The sequence below is a fragment of the Tachyglossus aculeatus genome, chromosome X2, assembly GCF_015852505.1.
Source record: "Tachyglossus aculeatus isolate mTacAcu1 chromosome X2, mTacAcu1.pri, whole genome shotgun sequence".
In the NCBI taxonomy this organism is placed as follows: domain Eukaryota; kingdom Metazoa; phylum Chordata; class Mammalia; order Monotremata; family Tachyglossidae; genus Tachyglossus; species Tachyglossus aculeatus.
In genome coordinates this window covers 8605314-8627797 of record NC_052100.1, presented here as the reverse complement: position 1 = coordinate 8627797, position 22484 = coordinate 8605314, and the positions used below count along the sequence as shown (strand labels likewise).

The 22484-nt window shown below is 48.6% G+C and overlaps 1 protein-coding gene across 1 annotated transcript; it reads left to right on the top strand.

The window, feature by feature from the left end:
- Positions 1-3130: 3130 nt before the first annotated feature.
- NIBAN3 (niban apoptosis regulator 3) lies at positions 3131-19527 on the top strand. The gene is made up of 15 exons (XM_038771152.1): positions 3131-3274; positions 4719-4849; positions 5680-5814; positions 6203-6320; positions 6913-7080; positions 8331-8446; positions 8786-8875; positions 9774-9936; positions 11184-11374; positions 13889-14047; positions 14187-14303; positions 14396-14503; positions 16012-16123; positions 16834-16938; positions 18440-19527. The coding sequence occupies exons 1-15, from the start codon at positions 3220-3222 to the stop codon at positions 18868-18870; spliced, it is 2199 nt and encodes a 732-aa protein (XP_038627080.1). The 5' UTR covers positions 3131-3219; the 3' UTR covers positions 18871-19527.
- Positions 19528-22484: the final 2957 nt, after the last annotated feature.

Here is a 22484-nt window from a genome sequence, read left to right as displayed (position 1 = left end):
GGGAGTCAGAAGATGTGGCTTCTAATTCTGGCTCCGCACTTGTCTGCTGTGTGACTTTGGACAAGTCACTTAACTTCTTTGTGCCTTAGTTCCTTCATCTGTAAAATGGGGATTGTCTGTGAGCCCCACGTGGGACATCCTGATTACCTGGTTTCTACCCCAGTGCTTAGAACAGTGCCTTACACATAGTAAGTACTTAACAAATATCATAATTATTATTATTAAATATTAAAGAAAACCCATAAATAGCAGTTGGTACCAAATGAGTTTACAGCAGGTAATAATAATGATGGTTTGTAAACACTATGTGCCAAGCACTGTACTAAGCACTGGTGTGGATACAAATTGGGTTGGACACAGTTTCTGTGCCACTGGGGCTCACAGTCTCAATCCCTATTTTACAGATGAGGTAACTGAGGCATAGAGAAGTGAAATGACTTGCCCAAGGTCACACAACAGACAAGTGGCAGAGCTGGGATTAGAAGCCATGACCTTCTGACCCCCAGGCCCGGGCGCTATCCACTATGCCACGCTGCTTCAAGGTCATAGCAGAACAAGGTACCCAAGAGCAGTCAATCACATCCAGTTACGGAGGGTCAGTTTCTCCCTGGTTTCGGACCCGCTCGCCGAGGTAAGATCCAGCTTCCCCAGATGCTTCTATGGAACATCTGTGTCGGTACTGGTTGACCCTCCCCAAGTGGTTCCCTCGACTCTTCCAAAGAGGACGTCCTTAACCGTTCACCCTCAGGGCATCCTTGGAAGAACAGACTGGAAAGAAGTGGCAGTTGGCACAGAAGAGGGTGGAGGCCTGTGATCATCATCGTCACCGTTGTCAGTAATATTAAGCATCTATTGTGTACAGAGCACTGGACTAGGCATTTGGGAGAATACAGAAGAAAGGCACGATACAGGCCTTCAAGGAGCCAGCACTCTCTAGAGTGAAACAGGCAGAGCCAGAGTGTATGAGTACAGTGAAAACAGGAAGGAAGACACCCATAAACTTTTCAGAAAAGATAAACGTTTCTGGAAAAAAAGTAAGCAAATATGAGAAAGTTTCTAAGTAAATGGAGTAAAGAAACCAATATGCACGTGAATATTGATGAGAAGGGATGTAACAATCAGAAGTGGGTAGGGAGTAATAATAATAATGATGGCATTTGTTAAGCGTTTACTATGTGCAAAGCACTGTTCTAAGCGCTGGGGGGGATACAAGGTGATCAGGTTGTCCCACGTGGGGCTCATGGTCTTAATCCCCATTTAACAGATGAGGTAACTGAGGCTCAGAGAATAATAATAATGATGGCATTTATTAAGCGCTTACTATGTGCAAAGCACTGTTCTAAGTGCTGGGGAGGTTACAAGGTGATCAGGTTGTCCCACGGGAGGCTTGCAGTCTTAATCCCCATTTTACAGATGAAGTAACTGAGGCACAGAGAAGTTGTGACTTGCCCACACAGCTGACAATTGCCAGAGAAGGGATTTGAATCCATGACTTCTGACTCCAAAGCCCATGCTCTTTCCAATGAGTCGTGCTGAGTAGTGAGGGAAGGCTTGCTGGAGGAAGTGCTTTGTCGGGTTTTTTTTTTTAAGCAGGACTTTGAAGATAGGGAGGGATGTGGCTTGGTGGATTTTAGCGGGGAAAGAGTTGTAGAGGAGGGGAAAGCCTTGAGCGATGGGAGAGATGTTAGGAGTTTTGCGTGGAAGGCGTGAGGAGTGTGAGCTGGGGCCTGGTGGGAGAAGAGAGTGGAAAGGTTAATAGATGATGGAGAGCCTTGAAGCACAAATTCAGAAAATCCACATGAGGATGTATTCTCTAAGAAGAAATCCAGTGGGAAAGAAGAGGCCAACCAGCGTGTACAAGGGCCAGGACTCGTGTCCAAGTATCTGAGATCCCGTTTTCTGAACTGGACATTTCGAAGATTTTGATCTCATTTTCTGCCACCTTTGGTTCACCATGTGCTGAGCGCCTCGTGTGCAGAGTACTTGTATCAGTTGACTGCTCTGTGCAGAGCATGAATTATTGCAGAGCACTGTGTCAGGCCCCTGGGAGTGTATGATCAAAGCAACAGACATGGTCCCTGCCCTTGTGGAGTTTACAATCTAAAGGATTATGATCTAGAAGAGTGAAAGGTCAACCAGCTCTTTTTTTATGTTATTTGTTAAGCACTTACTATGTACCAGGCACTGTTCTAAGCGCTGGAGTAGATACAAAGTAATCAGGTTGGACACAGCCCATGTCCCTCGGGGGCCTCACAGTCTTCATCCTAATTTTACAGATGAGGGAACTGAGGCACGGAGAAGTGACTTGCTGAAGGTCACACAGCGAAGAAGTGACAGAGCTGGGATTAGAACCCAGGCCCTTCTGACTCCCAGGCTTGTGTTCTATCCACTAAACCATGCTGCTTCTCTACAGCATAAGGGGAATTCTTCCTGCCTCTGCCCGTCCCAAAAGCTCCTTTTTTTACTGCCTTCTGGAAGATCTCAAATCTATATTCTGCAGAAACATCTGTCTTTGGAAACCGCCTTTTCTAACCGGAACTGAAAACAAGAAAACAGGTGCGGGGTGGAGCCCTTGAGGTATTTTCCTAAAGAGGTGTAGATACCACAAACACTGCACAGTTCTCCGTTTCACAAACAGGCTAGAGTTTGAGCTTCTCGGTCCATCACTGGATTCTCTCCTCCTAGCTTCTGGGACTTCCCTTCTCTGAGTCTCTGTGGACCACGGTGGCATAGGAGGAGAAAGCTGCGGACTTAGAAGTGCAGGAGGTGAGTGTGGAGATGTGGTGAGGGTTTGTTTGGGTGGCTAATTTCTCGGTGTAACAGCCCCACAACGACAGCGCCCTCTGTGCAGCCAAAGTTGGGGTGAAGAGACTGGTGAGAGGGTGTACTCTGCCATATAGGGATCTTAAAATGGGAGGCCTGGAAAGCGCAAAAGAGGAGCAGGGTGAAATGGTCTTAGCCTTGTGATCTCTGGTCCCTCTTACGGATGAAGCCTACCTGCTGTATGGAGCCTCATAGCTAGCCCCCTCTGACCCTATTAAAGTCAGAGATTTTGGGGAGTGGCAGCAGGGTCCCCAAATGCTTGACCTGAAAGAAAAGGTTCACGCATTTATGCGTTTCAGCTACAGATCAGAAGGTGGCCCCAAGACAAGAGGCGATTATCTTGGTAATCTTCAGGATCCTCTCTGCTGGAAGCGTAGAAACTGCCGGAGGAGCCGTATGGGTGGTCAGAGTTCGCGACTCCTGGATGAGCGGCAGAGACGGTACTTGAGAGGTAAGGTCAGGCAGAGGTGGGGGACCCGCTACTTCTGGACTCACAGGCTAAATAAGCCGGGGTGGTACTGAATCTGAGCTAGAGTTTCCACTTCCTGTAGGGTGTTCGCCCGGAGCCCGGGCCGGGCATTTCGCCGCTTTAAGCGGTTGACTCTGTGGTTCGGAGAGAGGAAACACCAGGGAGCAAAGGCATAAGCTGTTTGGCTAGGGGAACAGAGTGGTAGACTGACCTGTTTGTGTGCAGACCCCTATAGCCAGTGTCCACTAGCACCCAATGGGTGCTTGGGGAAAGTATAATAGAAGCTTACTTACTGTGTGTCTTGCCTTGGGCCAAGTGGCTGGTGTATGCAGAGCACGGTACTGGGTTCCTACTGTTTTGCATTGCCCCTGTACTGAAGGAGAAGCAGCGTGGCCTAGTGGAAAGAGCCTGGGCCTGGGAGCCAGAGGGCCTGGGTTCTAACCCCGGCCCTGCCACTTGCCTGCTGTGTGACCTTGGACAAATCACTTTGCTTCTCTGGGCCTCAATTTCCTCATCTGGAAAATGAAGATTCAATGCCTGCTCTCCTTCCTACTGCCCTTCTGTAGCAAGACTCGCAGTTTTGCCCTGTGGCAACCTGACCCTTCTGAAGGTGCCCGGCCCATGCCAGAGGGAGAGAAACACTGGGACACATTCATCCTCACGCAATCTCTACTGCTAACTAGGCTGTGGAGTGGCTTTTTCAATCCAGAGCCACAGCATTTCAGCCTGTGGGCGCTATGTGGGACAGGGACTGATTCCAACTTGACTAACTTGCTTCCACCCCAGCACTTAATCCAGTGCTTGGCACATAATAATTGTGGTTTTTATTCAGCACTTACTAACACTACTAACAATACTAACTATTAGTAACTGTATAACTAATGTTTAGAGTATGCAGAACACTGTATTGGCTGCTTATTGGGCGCAGGGCACTGGGGGCAGTCCACAGAAGTGGAAGGCATGGTCCCTGTCCTCAGGGAGCGTACAATCTGGGACCAAGGGGGAAAATATAGATCTGGTCCCAACAAAAGTAAGCCAAAAATGATTGAAGTGGAATCAATAAATTGTCACTAAAGTGCTAAGGGTGACTGACTAGGGTGGTGAGGTATTAGTTTGCGGGGGCAGGCCTCTGGGAGGAGGTCATTTTACTGGGAGGGCTTTGAAGGTGGGAAGGGCTGGGGTCAGGTGGAAGGGGAGGGAGTTCTGAACGGAGGGATGGCTGTGTCCAGTGGGTGGGAAATGAGATGGTTGAGAGTGAGGAACCGTCAGGGAGGTTAGCTGGGGTGTCACAGGAGAAAATAGAGAGGTGTGGGCCCATACCCGACCCAGCGTAGTGAAACAGCCCTGCGTGAACTTGGTAGTGGACTTTTGCCCCGTCATTTCCTGGCCACTTCTCTCGTACATTTGTCCTGCTTTCTCTTTCTAGGCCGGACGGTTGCTCTGGCCAGGAACTTCATGCCGTATTACCGAAGGCACCTGGCTTCCACCTTTCTGAGAAAAATCTCCAGGGAGCTGGATCCACAAGGCCAACCGGGACTGCAGCTGATACAGAGAAAAGTGGGTGTCAGCTTTATGGTGGGGAGGGCAGGGGGGCAGGGGAGGGTGACTGGTCTGAGGCACCAACCCTTTCCCAAGTGTGGGTCAGCTGTTTCCCCTGGAGGGCCACTAGCCCCACTCTGTGGCAGCTGGATTGTGTTAGGAGGGTGATCCAGATTCCCAGGGAGAGGGCCCCTCCTACCTAATCTTCCCCTGCTCTCCAAATCCTTAGCTGAAATGCTGTGGCTCTGGATTGAAAAAGCCACTCCACAGCCTAGTTAGCAGTAGAGATTGCGTGAGGATGAATGTGTCCCAATGTTTCTCTCCCTCTGGCATGGGCCGGGCACCGTCAGAAGGGTCAGGTTGCCACGGCAAAACTGCGAGTCTTGCTACAGAGGGACAGAGCACCTACTGTTCTGCGGGGGGCATCCAGTAAAACCCCGGGCATTCAATTGCGATCTCAAAAATTCCAGTGGCAGTGGAACTTTGTGCTACCCCAGAACAGACATGAGGCCAAATGTGCAGGTGGAGCTGGTGGAGCATGTCTGGCTCGTGACTCTTTGAGCGGTGGGCCGGGGGCTCCGTTTCTGCTCCGTTTCTCTGGGGCCGTTGGTGCCGCCCTCAACAACAGCTACTCTCGAAACCGGTAACTCATCCGTGTCGAGAGCTAACCATAGCTCGGGGCCCTGATCCCAAAGGGCAGGGTGTCCCAGTGCAGTCTTGGGGTTTGAGCACTGCATCCCTTGGGGGAATGGAGGTCAGGGGTGGGGGTGGGGGGGCACGCAGAGGGGAGGGCACCTCTTTGAGTCCCACCCGCTCTGGATCTGACTGGTTTCCGGCTTTTAACCTAGATCCAAGAGCCACCCAGGGCGCTTCTTCCTGAGGGAGTCCTGATCCATTATCATGGAGGGAGCAGCTCGAAATGGAAGGAGAGCTACTTTGTTCTGCGGGAAGACTTCTCCCTTGAATGGTTTGGTCATAAAGAGGTAACCGTGCTGGCTTGGGTCCTGTTTATTGGAGCCAGAGCTGAAGGCCGTCTTCCCTGACCCTTCTGATTCCCAGGGGGCTGCCTGGTGAGAAATGTCGGTTTCTCTCCAAGACCGCCTGTGGATCCCCAGGTGCAAGGATCAATTCTTCCTCATGCACTTTCTGGTCTCCCCGCAATCCCCTCCCCGGAAGCTCCTCAGAGCTCTCTTCATGGATTTACTCTTGTGGGATTCCTACCGCCCGACTGGGAAATTTGTAGCACTCGTGAGTGGCAGGGGGATAAAGCCCAGACTTAACCTCTGGCTCACTGGCTTCTAAACCTCCCCCCCTGAAAGTCTGAATAAGAAAAACTTTCTCTGAGAGGGCTGTTTTGGCTGTCTTTCTTAGGGCCAGGGAAAGGGTTGTGAGCCCAGGGGATCCACTGCTCTAACTGGGTACACCCTGGTGACCTCAGGGAGAGACTATATCAGCTTGGTGGTGGACAGTGTCTGCCAGGGCCTGGGAGGTAAGTTTCTGTTGTCTGCTGCTGAATAACGGGTCCGGGAGTCTGGATGCCTTTGTTCCATCCCCAGCTGTGTCCCCTGGGCTGCTTGGGGACCTCAGCAAAGTCACCCAACTGCTCTGTGCCTCTTTTCTCATCCAAAAATTGAGGTAATAACCCCTGCCTCTCCCTACCTCACAGGGCTAATGTGCGGATAAAATGAGGTCACGGAAAAGAAAGCCCTTTTGGGGAACGAAGGTGGGAGCCCCATGTGGGACAGGGACTTTGTCCAACCTGATTTGCTCATATCCAGCACTTAATACAGTGCTTGGCACATAGTGAGTGCTTAACAAATACCACAATATTATTATTATCGTTATTATCAGTCAGTCAGTAGGATATACTGAGTGCCTACTGTGTGCAGAGCACTGCACTCTGCCCTTGGGAGAGGTCAGTAGAGGTAGAAGACACTACTCGAGGAGCTTACAGTGTAGTGCATTCAAGGTGGTATTGGTTTTAGGGTTCTCAAAGGCCAGGATCAGCCTCATTGGTGAGACTCAGAGGTTCACCAGAACATGGGCTAATCAAACTACCCAAGTCTCTTTTTCTTTTTCAGGAGATCTTTCCCAGTGGGGCCCAGACCCCATAACTGAGCCGCCCATGCCATTTTCCATTTATCTCTACCATCCCTTCCGGCAGCACTTCTGCTTCTGTATGGCCACTGCCGAATCCCAGAACAGCTGGAAATCTGCCCTAAGCGATGGGATAAGACATTGCAGCACAGGTACCTACTCTTAAGGAGCTATTGCTTCAGACCGGGGCCCCCGAGGCAAGACCCAAGGCCCCACGTGGATGGGGTCTCAGGGCCGTCAGTTTCAAGACTCTTCCTCCAGCTATTTCTGCCTTACCTTTTTGCCCTCTTCACCCCTTTCCCTCTTGTTTCCACCACGTGTCTGCTCTCTGTGTCCGTCTCCACCACTGGATTGTAAACTCCAGGAGGGCAGGGATGATGCCTTCTACTTTTGTGGGATGCTTCTAAACACCCAGTATGGTGCCCTGGACGCAGTAGATCCCCAATTAATGTTGCCGCTGCTGCTTTCTCAGGTGGGTTAGTGACATTGAGAACCTGGCCAAATCCCTTGACCAGAAAAGGTTGACCCCATTCACTCTGAGAGAGACAATCAATTGATGGTATTTATTGAGTGCTTACTGTGTGCAGAGCACTGCACTAAGCTCTCGGGAGAGTATAACAAGAGTTGGTGGAAATGTTCCCGACGGGGCTGTTCTCTGGGTGCCTACCCTGTGCAGAGCACTGTACAGGGTGCACATATTAGCGGTAGAAGATGAAGTCCCTGCCCTTGCACAGAGTACTAGTTTCTACTTAATTAATTACTGATGGCACTTGTTAAGCGCTTACTACGTGCAAAGCACTGTTCTAAGTGCTACTTCTGGCATAAGCTCATTGTGGGCAGGGAACAGGTCTACTAACTCTGTTGTATTGTACTCTCCCAAATGCTTAGCCCAGCGCTCTGCACGTAGTAAGCACTGGATCAAGCATGGGGCTGGGAGGCAGAAGGACCTCAGTTCTAATCCTGGCTCCACTACTTGTCATGTTTAATTTTGTTTTGTTGTCCGTCTCCCCATTCTAGACTGTGAGCCCGTTGTCGGGTAGGGACCATCTCTGTATGTTGCCGACTTGTACTTCCCAAGCGCTTAGTACAGTGCTCTGCACACAGTAAGCACTCAGTAAATACAACTGAATGAATGAATGTTGTGTGATCTAGTCGCTTCACTTCTCTGTGCCTGTTACCTCATCTGTAAAATGGGGAGGAAGACTGTGAACCCCATGAGGGACAGGGACTGTGTCCAACCTAATTAACTTGTTTGTACCCCAGCGCTTTAGCACAGTGCCTGGCACATTGTAGGCACTTAACAAATACCGTAACCAAAACAAGAACACCACTGGTGATGATGAGTAAGCTGCTTATGACCAGAGGGTGTGTGTGGTTGCACTGACTGGGATTTTGGGTTCAGTTTTGCAGAGAAGGGAATCTCTTGATGTAGAGGCCTTCCTGGATGCCGTGCAGTTTTACAGACAGGAGAAAGGCTGCTATGGAGTCGATGATCTCCTCTTGGGGACGGAGCCAGAGGTTGGTAAGCCTTCCCCTGGTCGGTCTCTTCTACACTGGGTTCTAATCCTGGATCTGCCATGTGTCTGCTGTGTGACCTTGGGCAAGTCACTTTACGTCTCTGAGCCTCAGTTACCTCATCTAGAAAATGGGGATTAAGACTGTGAGTCCCTTGTGGGCTAGAGACTGTGTCCAACCTGATTAGCTTGTATCTACCCCAGTGCCTAGTGCAGTGCTTGGCACATAATAAGCGCTTAACAAATACCACGATTATTGTTACTATTATTATTATTACACTGAACTGGCCAAGGCCCTGGCTGGTGCCTTGTCCAGAAACATTTCTGCTTCCCCTTGGCCCAGATTCTCAGTAACCTGCTGATGGAAGATTTGCTTCCTGTCCTGCAGGATCAGAACCTACCTCCTCTCCAGGGGTTGGCCAGCAGGTGGACGGTGAGTCCCTCCCAACTCTCCTTGTCATTTGAGATATGCAGGCTCAGACCCTCTGAAGTTTCAGGTCCTGCCCAGAGAACTCTCATTTGCATGGGCCCTTTCCCCTGCTTGGTCTGGCAGATTTGCTGGAGGACGAAATTCCATGTCCCTAGCGAGCATCAAAGCCCGCCTGGAAAGGCACTTTCTCCAGAAAGCCTTCCTTGACTAATCCCCACCTCCTCTGTCACCTCCTCTACCAACAGCCATCCTTAGCACTTGTGCAGATCTCTTTATTTCTTCCCCTTATTTATTCATTTTTGCTTATTTTTGTTGCTATCACTTAACATGTATGGTTTTACTCCCATTCCCATTGTGTGGATGGAATCTGTGTCTGCCTGTCCACCCCATCCTCGCCACGCACCCCAGTAGGCTGTAGACTCCTCGAAGACAGGGACCATGTCTCTGACTATTACAACTACTAGAGAAGCAGTATGGCCTAGTGGAGAGAGCACAGGCTTGAGAGTCACAGGACCTGGGTTCTAATCCTGGCTCTGCCGATTGGTTGCTGTGTGACCTTGGGCAAGTCACTTATCTGTGCCTCAGTTTCCTCAACTGTAAAATGGGGATTCAATATCTTTTCTCCCTCCTACTTAGCCTTAGATGTGAGCCCCGTGTGGGACAGGGACTGTGTCCAAACTGATTAACTTGTGTCTCCTCCAGTGCTTAGAACAGTGCTTGACCCATAATAAGCACTTAACAAATACCATAATATTACTCTGTGCTCCAAAGTGCCAGTCCAGTGTTCTGAATTCAATAAATACCAATCACTGACTGACGGATTGAGTGGGCTGTGTTTGGCTAGTCTAATGGTTTTGTTGTCTCTTCTTGGTTTGACTGTTGATTCTCACTGGTTGTCTAGTTCCTGGAGGAGGTTTACACCCTGGTCCTGGCACAGATCTCTGATGAGCTCCGAGATTTTCAGAAGGAAAAAGAGGAACTCCACAGAGAGTTGGAAAAGAAGATTCGCCCCGATGTGGGTGAGATGCTGGCCCTGAGGAATCACATAGCTCAACAGCTCCAGAGTGAGTGGGAGGTGGTGGGCTGGTTTCTGCTCTTTCTTTCCCCCTTTTTTTAAACGGCATTTGTTAAGCGCTTACTGTATGCAGGTACTGTTTTAAGTACTGAGGTAAATAATAATAATGATGGTTACAAACTAATCGGGTCACACCTAGTCCTTGTCCCACATGGGGCTCACGGTCTTAATACCCATTTTACAGCTGAGTTAACTGAGGCTCAGAGAAGTTGTGACTTGTCCAAGATCACACAGTAGGCAAGTGGTGGAGTCAGGATTAGAACCCAGGTCCTTTTGACTCCCAGGCCTGGGCTCTAGCCACTAGAGCACATTGCTTCTCAGTCAGGTACTGCCAAGACCATCAGCTTGTGTCATACTCTTCCCCTAGTGGCCTGTAGGCAGCTCAGACACTGTGTGTGTGTGTGTGTGTGCGCGTGCGCGCGCACATCTGGGGGAAGCATTTTGCCCTTCATCTCCAAGGACCATCAATCCTTGGTATTTGAGCACTTACTATGTGCAGAGCACTATACTAAGCGCTCGGGAGAATACAGTTCAATAGACTTGGTAAACACAATCCCTGCCCTCAAGAAGTATCATCGGACTTCATCTCGACATGCTGTAAACCCTTAATACAATCCTCCCGGTAAAGCCCCCTATCACCCTTGAGGGCGGGAGGGTGGCAAAAGGAGGGAGGGGGTGGAGGAAGGGAGGGTCTGGGGGCAACAGGAAGCTGATAGCCCAACCACTTCCTGGAAATGCTGCCCAAAAGCTGAGATATTCCTGGGGGGACCCAGCCCAGCCCTCTGGAGAAAGGCCCGGCAACATCTGCTGTGTGGGGAAGTCACTTCACTTCCCTGTGCCTCATCTTTAAAATGGGGATTAAGACTGTGAGCCCTTTGTGGGGCAGGGACTTATCCAACCAAATTAGCTCGTATCTACCCCAGCGCTTAGTATAGTGCCTGGCAACATAGTAAGAGTTTAACAAATGCCATGAAAAAAGTGGGTGAAGACAATAGGAATGGCAGACCATGAAGCGTATCTGGTGCTCAGAGACTAAATATAATTGGTTTTTATACTCGAAAAAATTGACACCAGTAGGGAATCAATTAATCGTCTTGAGTGCTTATTGGGTGCAGAGCCTTGTACTAAATGGCTAGAAGAGTACTGTGTAGCAGAGTTGGTAGACACATTTACCAGAGTTTCTGTTTGACGCAGAGGTGCTTGTCTGTCTGATTGTGTGGTTTCTCGTGGTTTCAGGGATGGTGCATGGCCCAGCTGATGGGTGCTGCTGCCGGGAGGTGGATCCCATGCTGGGAGGGATTGGGGATAAATTGCTGAGCCCCATTAGCACCGGGATGTGCATGGTGCGCCTGATTTTCACCAGACGGGTAGACGAACTGCTCAGAAACTTGCAAAATGCTCACTCTGTCAGACAGTTGAAAGAGGAGGTAAGTGGTGGTTTGCGGGTAGGGTTGCCTCTTCCGTTGCCACTCCGTGTGGCAGTTCAGGCCCAAAGCTGTAGATTTGGGGGCTAAATTTCTCTTCACTCACACCCCGTGGGGCTCACCTACACTGTGCTGAGTCTTGCTATGGCCTGCAAGAGCCAGGAATTCATTCCCTAGCCTCAAACTGTCGGAGTCAACTGTAATCTCAAGGTAATCTCAGTTTTATATAGTCCTGGGTGAAATGCTTCCCAGATAGACATCCCCAAGATTACTCAGGTAAATCACCACCTTCATCAGGTGGGGCAATTATAAAATGCAATCATTCATTCAATTGTATTTATTTGAGTGCTGTGTGCAGAGCACTGTACTTGGGAGAGAACAATATAACAGATACAGTCCATGCCCACAACAAGTTTACAAGCTAGAGGGGGAGATAAATAAATTACAGATAAATGCTGTGGGGCTGGGAGGGGGAACGAATAAAGGGAGCAAGTCAAGCGACCTAGAGAAGAGGATAGGAGGGCTTAGTCAGGGGAGGCCTCTTGGAGGAGATAGGCCTTCAATAAGGCTTTGAAGGGGGAAGAGTCATTATCTGTCAGATTTGAGTAGGGAGGACATTCCAAGCCAGAGGCGGAATGTGGGCGAGGGGTCGGTGGCAAGACAGACGAGATCAAGGCACAGTGAGAAGGTTAGCTTTAGAGGAGCAAAGTGTGTGGGCTGGATTGTAGTAGGAGAATAGTGAGGTGAGGTAGAGGGCAAGGTGATGGAGTGCTCTGAAGCCAATTCAGTTACCACCTGCAAAGCTCTCCCTGACCTAGGATCTGGGGTTCCCCAAATCTTTCCAAGTTATTTCTCTGTCTCTGAGCCTTAGCCCTGGGCTCAGTGATTGCCTCGGTCCCCCCATAAACCTTCTTGCCACCCAGCCTAGGGTCCATGGGTGTTCCATACCCCGGGCTACCCCAGTTCCCATACCGGTGCCAGTTCGGCTGCTGCAGTGATGTCATCAGGTCAGGGGTCATCCCCTTTCACCTGTCTCCTTCTGTCTCTAGACCAGGGGTGGCCTGGAAGCTGGGGGGCGGCCCACCGGCCTCTCTCTTCTTTTCTCTTTCTATCTTTCTTTCTCTCTCTCTCTCCCATCCCGTCGGCTGTCGTCCGAGGATCAGGCTGGTTCCAGGGGTGGCTGTGTGGTTTTCCGGTATGATTCAGATCTGACGGTTTACACATCCCAGAGACACCAGTGCTAGATAGTGTCTTGAGGGCAGGATTCATGTCTACTAACTATTGAACCCCCCTCGCTCCCAAACACTCCCTCCAATGCTCTGCAGAGAATAAGATCTTAATAAATACCATTGTTTGATGGAGTGGCACAATATTAGCTCTCAGAGGTGTAGCTAGACCATCACAGAATGGGACACTCTTCTATGCTCACCCACTCTAGAAGCCTCGGTATTTATCTTTTGAGACTCACAGGGTGGAGTCTTTGCTCAGTCTTTCCAAATATATTAGGATTCATGTCCTGGGGCAGACAGGCGTGCCTCATTTTTGAGGTTATTGCTTGCAGCAAGGAAGACATTTCAGGCAGTGAAATAGTGCTTCTGCTGGCATTCTGAAGGCTGGGATTCAGAGAGTTAGGGTCTAGAGAACAAAGTACAAGAAATCAATTGGGGGAACCACGAATTGAGCCTCAGGAGGAGGAAATGAAGGCTGAGGGAAGGGAAGAGGTTTTTTTTAACCAGATGTCACGTCTTTGCTTTTTCAATGGCTGCAAAAACCATTGTCTAGGAGGAGAAGTTCAGTTTGTCACCCAGTGGCTCTGCTCCAGAAAGGCACAAGCTTCATTTTTCAGGCCCAGTCCACCACACACACACCACCTTCGACCTGCCTCTTAACTTGGCTTCTTCCTCTTCCTGAAGAAGTAGTCAAGAGGCCTCTCGGGGCAGGGCTTGGGACTGCGCCCTGCTTAGGTCTAACAGAGAATAGTAATGACAGGCAGAGTCATCCTTACAATCCAAGAGTTAATCTTCTGTGGGCACCCAAAAAATTTGGCATTTTTATCAACTGGAATTGAGAGAAGGTTTGTCAAATTAGAAAGCTATGCTTAAGTACAGTGCTCTGCACCCAGTAAGAGCTCAATAAATATGATTGAATGAATGAATTGGGTGATGTTTCCATCTCATTGGAGGACAAGAATGCAGTTAGGATTAGAACCCAGAACCTCTGACTCCCAGGCCCTTGCTCTATCTAGTAGACCACGGTACCTCCTTATCCTGATGGAGTTGGATTTGGGGAACCGTGATTGCCCTGTCAATGCCCCTGCATGAAGGCTGAGCTCTATGGGAGTAGCACGTAGGACTTCAAGGAGAGATTTGGCTTTTGCAGCCCAAAAGTCAGGTGGAGCTGGAAATTTCTCTGGGCTCTAGGCAAAGATCTTTTCCTGGTGATAGGGCTCTTGAGGCAGGAGATGGCCTGTTGGAGGAGGAGGACTTGGATCATTTCCCCCTGTTGATCCTGCCTTAGATTTGTTCACTATCAGCGATGCCCTGGGATTCCATGCTAATGCAGCCATGCTACAAGAAGGCAGAGCTCTACTGGAGCAGTCTGCAGGGCTTCAAGGAGAGATTTGGCTTCTGCGGTACGACGAGCTTGGTCCTCGGGGCTCAAGATCTCATGCAACAGGTACTGTGAGTGGGGAAGGCACCCTCCAGAGATAGGCAAAGAAGCCTACAGGGGATCCCCGAGTGGAGAGAAATAGAGAGCAAGCGAGGGAGGGAGCTCAGGAAATTTCGTCAGATCTCAGTGGCTCTTCCATTTATAGCTGATGGAAAATTCAGTCTACACATTCCAGCAGCTCTCAGATCGGCATCTGAATTCAGCAATCAACAGAAGCCAGATCACTCAGGTCCTGGAGAAGGTGAAAGGTCGGGTGTTGAAGGTAATGAGAAGGGCGGGGGGGGAGGGTGTGTGTATGTGTGTGTGTGTAAAAAAAACACCATCCTGATGGTCTACCTCATGGTTGTTTTTCAGAAGTTTGACTCTGACAGCAGTTTTGCCCAGAAGCAGTTTGTTGAGGAATGGGTGATCCAAATTTTTTCTCCCTTTCTGCTGAGGAGCCTGGAGACAAGCTGTAAATTGGTGAGCATGCAGCCAAGGAGACATCTGCTGGGAATTAACATAATAATAACAGTAATAATAGTAATTGTGGTATTCATTAAACACTATAAGCTAAGGACTATACTAAGTGCTGAGGTAGATAATCAGGTTGGACACAGTCCCTGTCCCACCTGGGGCTCATAATCTAGGAGGGAAGAACAGGTATTTAATCCTGATTTTACAGATCTGGAAACCTGGGCACAGAACAATTAAGTGCCTTGCCCAAGGTCCCAAGCAGGCAAGTGGCGGAGCCTGAATTAGAATGCAGGTCCTCTGACTCCCAGGACTGAGCTCTTTCCACTAGACCATGTTGCTTCTCAGTTAATGACATTTAAGTGCTTACTTAGATACAATATAAGTAAATTGGACACAGTGTCTGTCCCACATTGGCCTCACGGTCTTACTGGGGCAGTGGGCGGAGAGAATGGGTCTCTATTCCTCACTTCTACAGATGAGGAAACTGAGGTGCAGAGAAAGTTAAGTGACTTGCCCAGGGTCACACAACAGGCAAGTGGTGGAACCGGGATTAGAAGTCAAGTCTCCTGAGTCCCAGGGCTGTGCTCTTTCCACTAGGCCACACTGCTTTATACCCACTAACCATCCTACACACCAAGAGCCAATGGAGAGTAGCTCATTGCTGATTGAATTCTTTCCTGCTCTTTTCCACCATTTCTCCTTCTCCTCCTCGTTCTCCTCAGTAGTACTTAGTAATACCCACTGGCTGCAGAGAGAATTACTTACTTACTGTACTAGACATTTAGGAGCATTCAGTAACAGTAGAAGACACAGTCCCAACGCTCAAAGACTTTGCAGACTAATGGGGGAGACAGGCAGACACACATAGTATACATGCAATAGGATGTATAATTGGTAATGGCCAAAGTAAGCAAAAAATGAATAAATAAATTGAGAGGCATATGAGTGTTAAGCGTGGCCAATGGGATGACCTGACTAAATGAGGTGATGAATCATTGAGAAAGGCTCCTGGGGAAGGTGGGATTTTAGGAAGGCTTTGAAGGCAGGCAGGGATCATGTTTATTAACTCTGTTGTACTCCCAAGCACACAGTGCTAAGCCCACAGTAAGCTCTCAGTAAAGACCATTGATTGAGTTCTTGACTTCCACAGCTGGGAACCCAGAGGGACACTGACTCCCCAAGTCCCCACAGTGCTGGAACCTGTGACTATAATCAATGGTATTTGAGCGCTTTCTGTATTAAGCTCTTGGGAGAGTACAATACAACAGAGCTGGTAGACACGTTCCCTGACCACACTGAGCTTACAGTCTAGAGGGATATAACCTCCCACAAGAGACTACTAACTTTATGGAAGAAAAAGTGGATGCGCCATTACAGCACCAGGAGTTGTTTCAGACTTTGGGCTGCTTTGGGGAGGGATTGTCGTTCTCCTAAGACGCTTGCAAAAAATGAAAATGATGGCTGCACGTTCTCTTGAAACTCATTCAAATCCCCTCGCTGATTCATCACTTTAGGAACTGCCGAAGTATGAGAAGTACATATTTGCTGATTACAGCAATGTTATCAGTGTCAAGACCATTTATGAGGATTTGGTTGTGGGTGTTCTGCAGCGAAGAGTCGGCAGAGGTGAGCAGCCGGTCTGTGGTCAACAATCCAGTCGGTCCTCATGTTACCACTCTCAACTGTGGAATGAGCTCAAGATTCCAGGGTTGAAATCTCACTCTTCATAGCCAGTTCTTCCTTCCTTCCTGTCTTATTTACACATCTGATGCTGCCACTCAGCGTTGTGATCCTAGTTGCCACTTGCCATTTAAGCTGTAAAAGGTTTGATTTGCATTGGGAAAGGAAGGGGAGGGAAGAAAGAGGACTTAGAGTGATACTTCAAATTTGTAGAGCAGTTTAGCATTTTAGTGATCTAATTTTATCCTTCTACCATTCTTGTGAAGTCGAGGGAGGCTGGGATCATTGCTTCTGTTTTACAGGTGAGGTAACTAAGGCCCAGAGAGGTAAAGAGATATAGGTCACACTGCAGAGTTGGGACTGGAACTCAGGTCTCTGGACTCCCAGACTGTGCTCTTACCCGTAGCCCATTCTGTCTCCCAGGGAGCCAACGAGTCTTTCAGAACTTCAGTATCTGTTCCCATGACTTACAGTCTTCTCACAATATGCTACTGTTCTGTGGGAGGAAATGGAAAAGGACAAGATGGTGTCCCCACAGGGTGTATCGATCAGGCATCTGGTAGGTCGGCTACAGCAGAAAGGCAGACAAAAACCTGCCACAACAGTCAGTATAATCTTGCCAGCTCTTGTGTCAAGGCAGTTCTCTCTCTTTTTAGGTCTGAAAGCGGCTTTGGGTTGGAACAGGCCAATGCTGTACGGAGACCTGGGGAATGCGAATAGCCTGACCCATGAGGCAGTTCCGTGGAGCCAGACTGAAACAGGTGACAGCCCCCCATCTTCCTTTATTGTGAGCCGTGTCCCCACTCAAGACCATGGGGTCCATCTGGGTTCTGAGAGTCAGTATCACCAACCCATCTGATAGGAGTTGGTCGTCGTCATCCTCATCATGGTCCAGGGAAAAGAGCTCGGCTCTGGGATTCAGCAGACCTGGGTTCTAGTCCTGGTTCTGCCTGGATCTGGCTCACATGGGCTAAGAAGGCATATGTCCTTCCAATGTGCTGCAGCCTTGTCTGTCTATTCGCAAGTTGCCCCCCACCTCCGTTCCCCAGAAGGAACATGACTGACAAGGGCCAGAGAGTGCAAGGTGGGGCTACACAAGTAACTAACACTAAAATCGATTCCTCTGCGTGAATTCTCAGTCCTTCCGGATTGAGACTCACCTGTAGTGCTCCTACTGTACGCAGAGCAGTGTACTAGCCTTTGGGAGCATACAGTAAAAGATTAGAAGATTGGGTCTCTGCCCCTGAGGATTTTACAATATAATGGAGGCAGGCAGGCACAGATTATGTGCAGCGTGGCTTAGTGGAAAGAGCACGGGCTTGGGAGTCAGAGGTCGTGGGTTCTAATCCCGGCTCCACCACTTGTCAGCTGTGTGACTTTGGGCAAGTCACTTAACTTCTCTGTGCCTCAGTTACCTCATCTGGAAAATGGGGATTAAGACTGTGAGCCTCACGTGGGAAACCTGATCACCTTGTATCTACCCCAGTGTTTAGAACAGTGCTTCTCACATAGTAAGCGCTTAACACATGCCATCATTATTATTATTATTATGCAGTTGATGGGAACAAAAGAGAAAACATGGATCCAACTGGCAACAGCAAAAGGAAGCCAGAAAGGAATAAATAAATGAACAGTCATAAGTACTGACTATGAGGAAGTGGGGGGTTAGGGAAGGCCTCCTGGAGGAGGTGACTTTTAGGAGGACTTCGAATGGGAGGAGGATTGTGGTCCCTGGTGTATCCTCTCCCATTTAGATTGTGAGTAGAGGTTGGAGTCCCATACGGATTGATCAATTTTCTTATACTTACCCTGAGCTTAGTGGAGTGCTTTGTACACTGCAAGACCACCTGAAAGGTATTATTATTGATGATAATAAAAATAATAATAATAATGAGATGTAGTGTGGGGCATAAGAATATAAGCAGTGCCCTCCCGGTTTAGCTCTCTGGCCTATCCAGTAGACCAGGACTCTGTCTCCAGCAGAGGTACCAGGATGCTTGGAGGAAACGTGTGCTGGTGGCCCTCTAGACATCCATCCTCAGGGTTAGGAAAGAACCATCTAACACCCCTAGTTCTTCCAATACCCGACTCATCCCTAACCTACTGCCATGAACCTCTTCAGCTAATGGACATTTCATTGCGGAAAAAAATATCCGAGTGAGGTGGTGGAACTAAGCATTTCTGGGGTTAGAAAGAGGGTGGTTGGAGGGAACTGAAAAGGGGCAAGATCATATTGAACAACTGCTGAAACTCTATCACCAGTGACAGGAACTGGGGGCGCAGCTCAGATAAACAACCTCAAGGATCAAGAAAAGAAACAAAAGACTACAGGATTGCAAGACCAGTGTTCGTCTGCAGCGAGGAACCCCAGAACTGGACTTTCTCCCACGCAGCAGAGCCAGAAGCAGCCAGAAGAAGAGGGTCCTCATGTTACATCTGTTGGAAGCTGCAGTTATGAAGTGTCCCCTGAGCAGGCAGCCCTGGGAAAAGAAGGCAGATCTAAGGAGGCAGCTGGTGAGGATCTGCAGCAAGGTCAAGGGAGGGTTGAGGTGCCACAGATGATGGAGGAGGAGCTTGATAAGATGGAAAGAACTGCCCTCTTGGAGCGCTTGACCATAGCCATGGAAATGGAAATCTTTCAGACAGATCTGCTGGAAATGGATCTCCATCAAGAAGCGGGGATCCCAAACTGAGTCTCTGAAAACAAGAGCAAAGGGGCAGATGAAAGACAAACAGATCTGGTGGCTTGACCCCAGTGACATTGTAGTCGAGGCCATAGATCCAGGGCCGGCAGGTGAAGTGATGAAAATCAAGGGGAGATAGTATTGTAGGCTGGAGTCATGTGTTTTGGAGCCACCACTGCAAGTCTGTTGTGGTGGGAATGGGGGCCATTTAGCCTAAATGAATGTGGTAATCTCTCTTCCCCCTCAATCTCTCTCTCGCTCTCTTACTCACACGTGTGCACACGCACACACACCTACCTATTTGCCCTAGTTCTTGGTGATCTGGCAGGTCAAGCTCTGAAATAATCCATGGGGTGGTAAGGCCGATTAAGGCACACAAGGCCTTTTCAATCCTGTCCCCTCCTAGCCTTTGTCTTTTCAAAGTGTGGCATGCTAACTTCTAACCCTCCTTGAAGCAAGGGCTATGGGAAGAGCCTGTTACTAAGGGGCGGGCTCCAAAACACAGGCCTTCTATGGGTTAAGTAAACTGGGCAGCAAACACATGCCCACAATGTGGAATTGTCCTTTGTGCATCAGTCTGTTCAGCCATGGAGAGGATCTCATTTTCGGTAGTGTCTCATCATTGGAGAAGTGGCATGGCCGAGAGGATAGAGCACAGGCCCGGGAGTCAGGAGGATCTGGACTCTAATCCCAGCTCTGCCACTTGTCTCTTGTGGGTCCTTGGGCAAGTTACTTCTCTGTGCCTCAGTTCCCTCATCTGTAAAATGGGGATGAAGACTGAGCGCTATGTGGGGCAGGGACTGTATCCAATCCAGTTACTTTGTACCTACCCTAGTGCTTGGCACATTGCCTGGCACATAGTAAGTGCTTAAGAAATGTCACAATCATTATTATTAATTCTTATTAGTGTCATCATCAAAAACACTATTAAGTTGTGGAATCTGAGATTACATTCATTCATTCAATCGTATTTATTGAGCGCTTACTGTGTGCAGAGCACTGTACTAAGCGCTTGGGAAGTACAAGTTGGCAACATATAGAGACGGTCCCTACCCAACAGCGGGCTCACGGTCTTAGAAATAACTAAGTGCTTTATAATATATAATCTAAAGATATATACTTAACTGTTGAGGGGTTAGGGATGGGGCAAATAGCAAATGTCCAAAGGTCATGGATCGAAGTGCATAGACTACACAGAAGGGAGAGGGAGCCGGGCAATAGAGGGCTTAATTGGAGAAGGCCCCTTGGAAAAGATGTGACCTTAATAATGCTTTGAAACTGGAGAGAGTGGTGGTCTGGGGTATATGGAGAGGGAGGGAGTTCCAAGCTAGGAGGAGGACGTGGGAAATGGTTTGGTGGCGAGATAATGAGATCGGGGCACAGGGAGTAAGCTGGAACTAAAGGAGCAGAGTGTGTGGGCTGGGCTGTGGAAGATTAGTGAGGTGAGGTAGGATGGGGCAAGCTCATTGATTAAAGCTGATTGCTTTGAAGACAATGGTAAAGAGTTTTTGTTTGCTGCGGACGTGGATGGGCAGCCATTGGAGGTTCCTGAGGTATGGGAACACATGGACTGAATGTTTTTGTTGATAAACGATCCATGCAGCTGAGTGAAGTGTAGATTGGAGTGGGGAGAGAAAAGGAGGTCTGTGAGGAAGCAGATGCAGCAGTCAAGGTGGAATAAGTGGTTGGATCAGCTTGGAGGCATTTTGGTTGCAGAAGAAAGCGGATTTTAGCTTAGCAATGGTGTGAAGGTAGAACCTACAGGATTTAGTGACAGATGGAATATATGGATGAAATGAGAGAGGTGAGTTGAGGACAATGACAAGATTAAGGGCTTGTGAGATAGGGAGGGCAGTAGTGCTGTCTGCAGTGATGGGAAAGACAGGAGTAGGACAGGGTTTGGGTGGGAAAATGAGTTCACTTTTGCACATGTTAAATTTGAGGTATCGGCGGGACAGCCAAATAGATAAGTCTTGAAGGTAGGAGGATATGCGACATTGCAGGCTAATATAAATAAGAAGGCAGCCATTGCTTTTCAATACAGCTAACTTCTAGGAAAAGACTACAGAGGAATACAGATAATTATAGTGGCAATACCCTGGCCAAAATACACCTGTGGAAAAAAAGGGGAGCCAGAAGGTTCTTGAAAACAACAAAATCCCAACACCGCTATAAATATATATGTGAAAGTAAATTCTTTGTGGGGAATTTCAACCTATCAACAGGCATCCTTACATGCATATATGCATATATACATATGCATATATACACATGTGTATATGTATGTATATATATACATATATACATGCATATATACATACACACACATACACTCCATTGTTTCACCACTCTGCTGTTCTCCACTGCCTCCCACCCTGTGCATGGAGTGGGGGGGGGGGGGCAGGGGGGAGGGGGGAAAGATGATGTAATATTGTAATAAGGTTTTTAGCAAATCGTTTCCTAAAACTGCCACGATTTCAGTGCAGCCACAGGAATATTGAGTTAGGCGAGACAGAATGAATGAAACAAAGTTTTCTTTGAGAACTGCTGAACGCAGCAGGGCTGAAAAAAACAGAGAAAGTCATTCATCTCTCCCTTTTACAAACTTGCCTATGAGGCTAAAGGTGGTTGCTGTCTTACCAGAAAAGCTGATTAGCAGGATCCAAGGCTGTGACCCTGAAGCTAATTTAGCTTCACCTTTCTCGGGGCTGGGAGGAAGTGAGATTTATCAGTTTCTAAAATGTGGAAATGAGGTATACAATATCAAGCAGAGCTCCAAGCCAGAAATCGTTTGAAGAAATGTAATGGTGTTTTTGGTAACCAGAGCCATATCCTCATATGCTAGTCTGCCAGAGAAGAAAAAAGCTCCAATGATGGGAGGGTTAAAAAAAGGCCTGAGTGTTATAAAGGTCCTAAACATTTTTTTAACAGAATGTTCTCTCACAAGGCAGCATGGCCTGATGGAAAGAGTACGGGATTGAGAGTCAGAAGATGTGGTTTTCAGTCACAGCTCTGCCACTGGCTTCCCTTTGTGACCCTGGGCAAGTCACTGAACCAATCAGTACTCAGGATAAGGGAGATATGGGCATGTTTGAAAACAGAGGGGAAGGGGATGAAGATGGTGGACAGGGAGGAAAAAAGAGTGGGCCAAGTGGTCTTAGAAGGTGAGAGGGGAGGCTCTGGGGGAGGGGGAAGATTTTGAAATCAGTTGAGAGATTTCTTGGGAGATGGTCAAGGATGAGGGAGTGGATGTTGGGTGGGAGGGGGACTTCGAGGAGCTCCTACCTGATGGATTTGATTGTTGACAAAATGGTTGGCAAAGTCATCAGGAGTGAAAGTCGGGAGGAATGGGGGCATGTGAGTTCCAGGAGGGAATGAGAGGCCTGGAATAGTTGGTGGGGGTAATGTAAATAAGACTTGATGAGGGTGGATAAATAGTGTTGCTGAGCAGAAGAGAGGGCAGTTTGGGCAGGTCAGGATGAATTTGAAGTGGTTGAAGTTGGCCTGGTGTTTGGGGTCACAATCTAAGGGGGAGGAAAATAGGTATTTAACCCACCATTTTCAGATGAGGAAACGGAGGCATAGAGATGTTAAATGATTTGCCCAGGGTCACAGGGCAGGCT

Coding starts and splice junctions, on each gene's coding strand:
- NIBAN3 (XM_038771152.1), top strand. CDS start 3,220: ATGGGTGGTCAGAGTTCGCGACTCCTGGATGAGCGGCAGAGACGGTAC. Junction 11,375..13,888: donor TCAGACAGTTGAAAGAGGAG/GTAAGTGGTGGT, acceptor ATCCTGCCTTAG/ATTTGTTCACTATCAGCGAT. Junction 14,504..16,011: donor TGGAGACAAGCTGTAAATTG/GTGAGCATGCAG, acceptor TCATCACTTTAG/GAACTGCCGAAGTATGAGAA.